At 43.5% G+C, this 10,889-nt stretch overlaps 1 protein-coding gene across 1 annotated transcript; it reads left to right on the top strand.

Annotated features, from left to right (window-relative positions):
- The first annotated feature begins 6,286 nt into the window (after positions 1-6,286).
- Positions 6,287-10,637, top strand: LOC140194580 (cyclin-O). Its single transcript, XM_072251800.1, has 3 exons — positions 6,287-6,716; positions 7,536-7,721; positions 9,676-10,637. The coding sequence occupies exons 1-3, from the start codon at positions 6,297-6,299 to the stop codon at positions 10,150-10,152; spliced, it is 1,083 nt and encodes a 360-aa protein (XP_072107901.1). The 5' UTR covers positions 6,287-6,296; the 3' UTR covers positions 10,153-10,637.
- The last annotated feature ends 252 nt before the right edge of the window (positions 10,638-10,889 follow it).

Genomic DNA, 10,889 nt, shown 5'->3' with positions numbered 1-10,889 from the left:
CCTCAATAGCCAGAGCCTGGACTGACACCAACCTACTGCACTCTATTGTGCCTATTGTCTTGTTTATTATTTATTGTAATGCCTGCACTGTTTTGTGCACTTTATGCAGTCCTGGGTAGGTCTGTAGTCTAGTTTTGTGTTGTTTTACATAGGTCAGTGTAGTTTTGTATTGTTTCATGTAGCACCATGGTCCTGAAAATCATCTCAGTTTTACTGTGTACTGTACCAGCAGTTATGGTTGAAATGACAATAAAAAGTGACTTGACTTGACTTGCTGAAAGCAGTCCGCAAGTGTTGCCACACTTTCTGGCACCAAACATAGTTATCATTTTCCAAAAAGTCCCCAGGTTTTGAAATTTACTGGGAGATTGCAGCAAAAGGGTTAGTCGACTATTTATCTCAATATAAACATTTTTTAATGTCCTTGAATACCAGGGATATATAAAAACAGTTCCAAAGGATTCTCATGTATAGAGTCAACTTGCCTGGCCCTCCAAATCCACAGCAGACTAATGCTGGAGGGTGGGCTCAGAATTGTCTGACCTACTGGTTGAAAAATTCAGGGTTCTGCAAAATGTTAGCAGCTTGTTATTGTTCTCATGTGTTTTGAAGACCCCAGTGAGAAAATGATAAAGATGGTTGAAAAGGGAAAAAAGAAACGGTTCTTCATTATACTATCAAGTATGTGGCATGCAAAAATGGAATCTATTTATGTTTTAAGGAGAAAACACTAAAAGAGGTCCCAACCCAAACTGGAGATTGGTCATTATGGTTTTGCATTGCAGCACTTAATATTTGGAATCCTATTAATTGATATGATATGATAATCTGATATGTTACATTGTGGTAGGAATGTAAAGAGTACCAAGGTATACTAAATGTCACAACCTTAATGATGGTTCAGAAATGTGGACATCTGAGGCTGACATCATTGAAGCTGCAGAGCATTTATGGATCCTTGGCTTTATTAATGAAGACAGTTAAAAAAACACAAAGGAATTACATTAACCCTTCATTAAATTCAGTCCCTCTCAAATATTATGTTCAAATATATATAGACCTTTAGGAATAATACAATGGGCACTTTTGCAGTGTTTTTGCCCTTTTCTGAACATGGAATATCACACATCATACCCAAAGAAATCAGATGTATTTTTTTATTGACCACACTTATATCTAGCTGTAAAATAGAAAAGTTAGATTCAAAGCAAATTTTAAAAGAATTTGGAATAATATTTCCAGAGGAAATGTATAGCATCATTAAAATGTGAAGAAGCAAGAAGTTTTTTGGAGCTCATTTAGAATTTATTCATTATATGAAATCCTTTAGACTTCTATAGTTCAATATATCAGGGTTAAGGTCCTCACTTGAGAATGACTTAAACTTTAAGTCAGGAACCTGTGAACAGCTAGAAAATTAGAAAGTCGTTTAAGACACTGTCATAATGACAGTATCCCTACATTAAATTTAATTATTCAGTTTGTCAAGCAGGTGTTCTCCCAGGTCATTTTCAAGATTGTCAATCTCTTTGTGTTTATAATGCAATTAACAAGCTTCTTGATTATCTTGACACACACAAAAAGCTGGAGAAACTCCACAGGTCAGGCAGCACCCATGGACCAAAATACACAGTCAACATTACCGGCTGAGATTCTTCATCAGGAGGGGGGTACTCTGTTCTCTTACCTCTTTCCACCTACCTATCACCTTCCCCTGGTGCCCCTCCTCCTTCCCTCAATGGTCCACTCTCCTCTCCTATCAGATATCTTCCTCTCCAACCCTTTATCTTCCGTACCTAGTTCTACCTATCTGTCACAATGGCGGGGCTTTGGGAGCAAGGGTGGACCCAAATGCAAGACACATCTGTGAGGTTACTTAGATTTAGTTTATTGTTTGATACCAGAAGAGCTAGGCAGGAGCAGGAGTAGCGAACTGGACAAGGACTCAGAACTACGACTAGGCTGGGACCAAGGGTCTGGGCTTGGACTCGGAATCGGCTCCCAGAACTAGAGGAGATATGAAGAGGCTAGGGTATGGACTCCAAGCCAGAGACTGGGCAAGGACTCAGTACCTGGGTCTTGCCTCGGGCTCGGACCCCAGAATCAGGCAAGGACATGAAATGGGCTAGGGAAAGGAGGAACATGGGAACACAGAGCCTCGGTCTCGGGGAGCAGGTACATGGAACCATGGACATATACACAGAACACGGAGTCGGGACCCCTCCTTGGGTACAGGACATAGTGCCGGAACTCACACACAGAACAGAGAGCCGGGACCCCTCCTTGGGTACAGGACATAGGGCCGGGACTCATGACCCTCCGCGGGGCAACGGCAAGACGGCCTGACTTACCCCACTGAGGCTAGGACAAGACAAGACAGAACATAACACCCCACGGGGCAACGGCAAGATGACCTGACCTACCCCACGGAGGGTAGGACAAGAGAAGACAGAACATAACCCCCCACGGGGCAATGGCAAGACGACCTGACCTACCCCATGGAGGCAAGGACAAGACAAGACACGACTCTCCGCAGGGCAATGGCAAGACGGCCAGACTTACCCCATGGAGGTGAGGACAAGACAAGACCAACATGAATGAACACCAGACAGTACCTATCTAGCTCTGGTGATGGAACTAGACCGAAGTGCAGGCGGGGGCTGCAGACGAGGGCTAGAGGCGAGAGGGGCAGAGAAGGGATTCAGACAAGGGGGTAGGACAGGAATCACAGACCGTCAGGGCCAGGACTAGACTCAGAACTGGAAGCCGCCAGGGCCAGGACTTGACATGGTACTTGAACGCCGCCAGGGTCAGGACTTGACATGGTACTTGAACGCCACCAGGGCGAGGACTTGACATGGTACTTGAATGCTGCCAGGGCCAGGACTTGACATGGTACTTGGATGCCGCCGGAGCCAGGACGTGGACGTGGTACTTGAACGCCACCGGAGCCAGGACGTGGATGTGGTACTTGGATGCCGCCGGAGCCAGGACGTGGACGTGGTACTTGGATGCCGCTGGAGCCAGGACGTGGTGCTTGGAACGTCCGGGTAGTGCCAAGCTCTCGACTTGGCCCAGGAACAGTAGACAGCGGCTCTTGATTCTCTCCGGCGGGTTAACTGACGGACCCACCTTGATGAGGAAACTTTGCAGGCTCGCTTTGGCGAGGTAACTGGACAGGGTTGCTCCGGTGAGGAAAGGCAAATTACCGACACTCGCTTCGGGCGGAGACAAGGCTTGCTCCGGCCAGATGACATTGGCACGCCGTGACTTTGCAGACGCTCCTGCGCCGAATGGCTGAAAGCCGGAGACTATAAACTACTGGTTCAGCCGAGCGTTAATTGCCTCTAATCACCAAAGTCGAGGGACACGGGAAAACAGGGAATCAACGATTTGGATCGTAACGTAACAAGGTAAATTTAAAGGGACCCCAATCCGGAAAATGACACTATCGCATTCTAGCTATCCTCCTTCCGCTTCCCCCAAGAGAAAGAGCACACCGAGCAGCTCGTAAGTCGCTATGGTAACTGAGGGCAGCATTACTTGATGGACAATCGATGTTATGATTTTTCGGCAGCATGTTTATACTTCCAAGGACATTTGCTTGCTAGTGCATTTCTTACACAGACAAAGGAAGGAGAAGGAGGAGTTATTTGAGAGACAGTTGGTACTCAGTACGGTGAGATAAATAGGAGGTCAGATGATAGAGACCTCAGGCACATGTTTTGGACATTGAATGAGCTTTGTTATGCCCACAGGAAAAAGTGGGTTTTTGGAGGATCGATCAGGCGGGTTGATCAGTTGCTGTTGCAGTGAGAAAAGGGATTGACTGGTGGGGAGTTGTCCATGTGTCTAACCTTTGCTTGGGTTGATAGCTCCACCACAGAAAACTGGTCCCCTTTGTTGTGGTCACAGTCAGTGACGTTTAAAGGATTTTGGAGGACAACGAGAAGATCGCCGGCATCAGCTCAACTGAAGACTCAAATCTCTCCCTCTCTGTCTCTCCATCACTACTCAACTCAGTCCCATGATCTGAACAATACTCATCATGGTAAGACTGTATCTTTTTACACCTAGACTTGAAGAAGCTTGATTTTTCATATATATATATATTTCCACACTTACTGATTTACATATATATATATAGATAGATAGATAGATATAGATATATATATAATCATTGCTAACCTGTTTGATTTACCTGCATTTATATCACTGTATTGCGTAGTTACTAATAAATATTATTAGTTAATAGCAATACTGGACTCCAAAGTGTTTTCCCTCTCTGCTGGTTCTTTATTCCCGTCACGGAGTACGTGACAATACAAATATGCTGCATTCAGTATTACTCCTTCATACAAAAACTGCTTACATAGGCATGCCCTTTCTCTTCCAATTTGTCCTATTCTACAAGGCCGCTTCTTGTAATTATATAATCGGAGATCATTTTAACCGATTTGTGGATCGGTGCTTACAGATTAGATCAACCAGTTTATATTTTAGTTGTTGAATTCTAATTAGCCCCTGGTTATTTGAATTTGAATTGAGTGTTATTAAACATCAAGATCCTTAATTGCATTGAGTTTTTCAGTCTGAATATTCTAGCATCAGGGTGAAAGTTGGGAAAACTTCACTTGAAGCCAATTGACGAAGCAATTTAAAAGGATGGCTTTAATTCACGAATTAGCAGTTTAGATCAATTACACGAAAAGAAGAAAAGTGAAGCTAGAAAAACGTGTTTGACTGTTTCCGTCGCAGTGAAGAAACAGGCTTTGCGGTTTCTTTTGCACTCTGACTGTTAATCCCATCAACTCGGTGAACCATTTATAGCGAAGCAAGTAGTTCGCGCTCTGCTGAGGCCCTTGTGTACTTGTTTGGAATGTGATTGCAACCCGGCTGTGTTTGTTCAGAGAAATTGCGGCTCGTTTACAGAGTCTTGTGTCTGACATCACTCCCCAGGGGAGCCCTCCTTCGCCTAGCCTAGCGCGGCAACTCCCGCTTCGCTTTTATTCCAGTGCTTTCAATATGACTACAACAGAGCTCATAAATGTCAATAGGCTCTTCCGACTGACAATGCGCGCTGCAGAGATAGTTGAAACACCGGAGCATTTGCTTCAAGTGCAATGCAATTTATTTCACTCCCTTCGATGCGCCTTTTTAGATCAGCACTTTGCATTAAAATGTACAAGGTTGCAAATTATTTTTATAGAATGTATTCGGGGTTGGTAATCACATTATCTTGTTATCTGAGCGTGTGTCGTTTAATCCCCGTAATTTCAATAATTTTGGTGTGTGCATCAAAATCACCAGGAATTTTCAGTGATCTAGTTAACTCCATAGTCCTTGCGCACGTGTCTCGCATGGATGACGTATAAGATTACAGTACCATAATCGTTCCAATAAATTGAAGTTGGGGATCCAAAATAAACATAACCTCCAGTGTTCAAACAAAAAAGTTTTCCAAAATCATTTCATTTATTACTCTATTTTAAGAGAAGAACTGCTCGTGATTTTTACATAAAATGCTGGAGGAACTCAGCAGGCCAGGCAGCATCTATGGGGAAAAATACAGCCGACTGTACTTTTCCCCATAGATGCTGCCTGGCCTGCTGAGTTCCTCCAGCATTTTGTGTGTGTTGCTCCGATTTCCAGCATCTGTAGATTTCTCTTGTTCGTGATTTTTACATGATATCTTTAAGAAATTCAGCACCCGCAGGTTCGTTCCATGAAGGTCTGGTGCTGCTTTGTTGCCGCTAAACTGGTTTTGATTCAGAAAATAAAATTGATCTTAATCGGATTCAATGTATTGTAATCTTGTGCTAGCACATTGATTCATTTAACATTGTTAATATCATGATTACTTTATCTCGTGTTACAATACACGATTGTTAAATGTTAAACAGCGTATAAATTGTAAATCCTTAAGTTAAGGATTTTTAAACTGTCGGAACTCCTACAGTCCAATCGGAATCATTCGGGAGCTTTGCTGCCGGGCAGATCAACCCGGCTGAAATTGACAACTCAGCGCGTTGCCGTGCAACAGGTGGGCGCGTGCCGAGGATATTGAAGTCTATTGCCAAACTGAATTGAAGGGAAGGGGGATGGGTGAGGAATTAGCATTGAGCGGTCATTTGACCGGGAAAACTGGAGCCCTGCTGGAGTTGGGTAATGTTGGTGAAAAAAAAATCCGCCAACGTTTCAATTAGCTGGACCAATAACGCGAGGCTGAGCTGGCGAGAAGTGCATGTGGGATTCAAAATGAAACCTGCGCTCTACAACTTCTCAGCACAACACTGATGGTTGCAAACGCTATGAGCGAAGGGCTTTCTCTGCAACCAGTGCTGAATCAGTTCAGCCCGACTAAAGGAAAGCGACGGGCCGGGGTGAATGACGATGTTACACCTGAAGAGAGGGCTGAGACATTCCCTGACTGTGCAAGAGCCCCGATTAAAAGACCCAAATATCCAAGGTACAGGAAACAGTGCACCGTTTCCAGTGGATGTGATAGTGGCATTTGTACTGACGAGTCACCCTGTTCGAGCCCTTCCGATGCAGCGAGCAGTAGCCCCACACTTCGAAGTAGCTGCTCCTTTGACGGGCTCGCCACTCAACTTGATTGGCAGATATTCAGAGAATATGGGGAGGATTACTACCACTTTAAACGAGAATCCGAGAAGAAATTCCATCCCCGGGACTGTTTGGCTCGGCAGCCTCAGGTAAGGAAAGACTGCAATCTATGGAGATGTAATGCATGAAAATGCATCAACTATTTTACATATCAGTTTTGATTGTTTAATACAATAACTATGAAACTAGCATTTGGAAACTTTAGTAGTTGGTCTACGTACACAGAAATGGAAGCCTACTTTCACACGTGGCAAATGTCTAGAAACGTAACATAGCGGTTAGATATGCAATCCCACTATATTTGTGATTCATTGAATCAGATCGCTTTGTCACTAATAGTGGCCCGTCATCTTGGAGTCGGTCTATTACTGTCACATGTACAGTGTTTGTATGCTATCCCGACAGATCGTGCCGTATATAATTACATCGAGCTAGCAAAAAGAAAATAATGTAGAATAGGCCGTTGCAGTTATAGAGAAAGTGTAAGCACATCGACGAGAAAACTTAATTAAGAATTCAACTTTTAGCATATGAGAGGGCCATTCAAGCGTCTGATAATAATGGGATAGAAGCTGTCCTTTAATCTGGTGGTTCATGCTGTCAAGCTTCGACTGCCCGACCAGAGAAGAAAAAACTGCGGCGTGAGACGTGTCCTTGATTATATCAGCTGCTTGCCTGAGGCAGCGAGAAGTTAGAATCGCCTCTAGACATCACTTTACCACCCTGTGCTTTAAACTCTTTCACACAGAGCTCACGTATGATAGGACAGAATCGGAGTTCACATTCGGAGCACTGGGCAGCTTCCGCAGTTGGAAGAGAAACAGAAAAATGTCATTATTCACTGCTGAGTTCATAACGTCCTATTCACCTCGCCAATGTGTACGTTACAATTTAATCTTTCCCGACAGGTAACTGCAGATGACCGGTGTAAACTCGTTAGCTGGCTAATTCCAGTTCACAGATGCTTAAACTTCTCTTTTGAATCGCTCTGCCTCACTGTAAACATAATGGACCGTTTCCTTCAAACAACACCCGTGGCTTCAGATTGTTTCCAACTGGTTGGAGTAACCTCGCTGCTGCTTGCGTGTAAACAAGTGAGTAAGAAAGCAATGAATGGGCAATAAACCCAGCCACTTCCCCTGCAACACATTCTCATGCATAAAACATGCTGCGGTGGAGCGGAGTCTGTAGCGCGTTACAGGAACCAAAAAAAAGGCGCATTGTTTTCCGAGGTACTTTGTCTAATTTGAATATTGATTGTAACTATACTAATGTTGAACTATGTGAGTGATATTACTAGACCGAAGGGATAGTTTGGTATTCCCACAAAGCAAGAGGCCATTTAATAGGATCGGGACTGATTCGATATTCCAATTTTTTTTTGCAGCCGTTTCTCGTTAACCTTGATTCTTATCACCGACTGTAAATGGTCTTCCACAGCCTTACATGTACCCAAAGAATTCGCCCATTGGTCTCTGTAGCAAGCTTTCCAAGGACTCAAAACACCGAGAGAAGCAATTCTTCCTCTACTTAGTCTTAAGTAGACACAGTTCTGAACTCCATTAGCTGTTGAACAAGGCGGTCCCTATTCACAATGGCAATCCCTCACCTGTACAGTGACTCATACCAGTTAATGGCATGGCTCAAGACTGATGCGGCATTGATATGCAAATCTATATAATCTGCAGTTCACTGGGTCATGTGGGAGAGAGGGAGAGAATAAAAAGCCCCTCCCCCCCATTGAACTGAATTTTCATTGCAGCAGAAAGTGGAAGAATTTCGTAGTTCGGATAACATCCGAGGAAAGAAATGGACAATGGGCGATTTGAGTCGAGACCCTTATAGACTGAAAGGTGGAGGGAAAGGGTGGAATAGCAATGGATCCTGATGAGGTGGCATGATTGGCAGATGGAGGGAGGAGTGAAGGGTGGAAACGGGGGTGGGGTGATAAGTGGAGGCAACAAAGGACTAGTGTTTCCACTTTTTTTTATTGGATTCTGATCAGGAGTGGAACTTTAGGGTTTTATTGTCTAATACAAAACACAAGCATTGCTAAGGGGTGAGATCAACTACCTAATTGCAAATAGGTAATTGCAATCCAAACAGGACGTGATCAGTTTTCGGTAGCGCCAAAACAAGTAATCCACCCTTGTACTGAGGTATCAATTGTGAGGAGTTAGACGTTTTTCACTTGTCAAGAACAAGTGCCGATTTAAAAAGAACCTCAGATAGCTGTAACTAGAAACTGATGTCAAAATGTATTTCATATTTACCATAATTCACTAGGAGCGTTGAAATTTGACCATTTACTTTTTAATTCAGTGTAAGTCATTCAATAATCCTGCTTTCTCAGCAACAAGCTGTACTTGGCCAAGTGGAGATGGAAGTATTAGTATCTGTTTGGTGTAATTTTTATGCATGTACACGGTCACCTTAAGGATGTTGCACCGCCAATTATTTCATAAGTGGAATCAGTGTTGCTTAATAATCAAATAGAAGAGCTGGTTGGAGAATGGAAGCATATAAATAGTAAGATCGATTTAATTTAAGTAAAATCCTTGTAGGTAATATCGATTGGGGAAATAATTATCAACGCACGAGATAGCCTTGCAAATCAAAACTGTCGACGTTGGGAATCCTAATCATGGGTAAATATTTCTGGTCTGTTTCAATGTAAAGCCATAGAACAGTTCAACTTGATCCCATTGGGCAAAAAAAAACAAACTTTGATCGAATGTATCATGAGACCTTGAAAGGCCTTGCTACAGGAACCTATGGAAGCAGTATTTGGGTATATTTAAGGCTGAGGAAGACCGATTTTTCAGTCGGCAATAGAATCAAGGCTATGGGGAAAGGGTAGCAAAAAAAAACGTTTGGCATATCGAACTAAGACTCAGGCCTAAGCTCCTATGTGAATAAAATCCACCGGAATCCATAATATTCTGACTCAGATAACAGAATAATGCTGCCAACTGGAGGTAACGAACACGAATAGTGAACGGTCAATCCACACCTCGTTACTTACTTCTATGTGTTCGCTTCCCACAGGTTGAAGTATACCCCCCTAAAATCAAGCAGCTGCTGGCTCTGTGCTGTGACGCCTTTTCTCGGGAGCAGCTGTGTAACCTGGAGTGCATCATTTTGCTCAGACTCAACTTCGAGCTCACCGCACCCAGCGTGGACTACTTCTTGGAGTATTTCACGAATAAAACCCTGCGGCGTCAACAACTGGACAGCAGGGCTGCCAGGACTGGAAGGCTGGCCAGGCGCCTCGTCGAGATCAGTTTGGCCGATTACTCCTTCAACGGGTATCGGCCCTCCCTGCTGGCTATCTCTGCCTTCAGCCTGGCCGATCGGATGTTACATCCCGGCGAAGTGATCGACCTGGAGTTCAGCGATTACCCGCCCAGCGTGCTGGAAGACTGTGTGGAGACACTGGAGTTGCTGGTGGCTTTGAACAAGGAGTCATTGGCATCCTTGCAGAATCTTGAACCGACAAATAATCGATTCAGCACTGAATTATGAAGTGCTGTCACTCGTGTTTTCTCAAGAGAATCACATCTTGTTTGTTGAATGAAATTACATCGAATTAAAACATGTATGACACAAAACCTTGAATTGTGTATACTAGTTTACATGTGTGAAGGATAGTCCTCACTTAAACTTCTGCAAGATGAAATTGTTTACTACTTGTCGAATGGGATAATACCGGCGTGTATGGACAATCAGGGAGATGACTGTAACCTGTAAACTTGATTACAATAACCTAGAGCAACTGAAACCACATTCACTTAATGCACTGGTATTTCCTGTAGGATGGTGCAATTGTAACCTGTAAATAATATACTATTGTATTGTATGTATTTTAAGACCGAATTTGCGAAATACTGTGGAGTCACGTGACTAGCCATTAACTTATTTTCGTTAGGTTAATAGTTTAGGATTATTGTGTTCCTAAATAGATGTTCATGTTTATAGCTCCGAGCGGTTCTCATTTGTGTTCGCAACAACAAACGATTCAGTAATGAATAAAGCGCTAGTTTCAACCTTTCTAACAATTGCATTCTTAGTGTTGCGTGGGTGTAAAATTGAACACAACATCATTACTCCCCGCCGGGTTTCACCACCTCCCTCTTTCTCCTGAATGTATTAATTCCTACTCCAGCTTCCTGGTGCCGTTCAGCTGTGCGGCAGCGAGATCAGTGGAGGAGGAGTTACTTTGAGCAAACATAAAGACGAGATGTGCAGATGCTGGAAATCTA

This window comes from Mobula birostris, chromosome 3 (genome assembly GCF_030028105.1).
Source record: "Mobula birostris isolate sMobBir1 chromosome 3, sMobBir1.hap1, whole genome shotgun sequence".
NCBI lineage: Eukaryota > Metazoa > Chordata > Chondrichthyes > Myliobatiformes > Myliobatidae > Mobula > Mobula birostris.
Note: the sequence above shows the minus strand (reverse complement) of the source record. Positions and strands in the feature narration are given on the sequence as shown.

What these genes read in the sequence shown, in the direction of transcription:
- LOC140194580 (XM_072251800.1), top strand. Translation starts at nt 6,297, where the DNA reads ATGGTTGCAAACGCTATGAGCGAAGGGCTTTCTCTGCAACCAGTGCTG. An exon ending in GTTTGGCTCGGCAGCCTCAG is followed by an intron (nt 6,717 to 7,535) that starts GTAAGGAAAGAC and finishes CTTTCCCGACAG; the next exon opens with GTAACTGCAGATGACCGGTG. An exon ending in TGCTGCTTGCGTGTAAACAA is followed by an intron (nt 7,722 to 9,675) that starts GTGAGTAAGAAA and finishes CGCTTCCCACAG; the next exon opens with GTTGAAGTATACCCCCCTAA.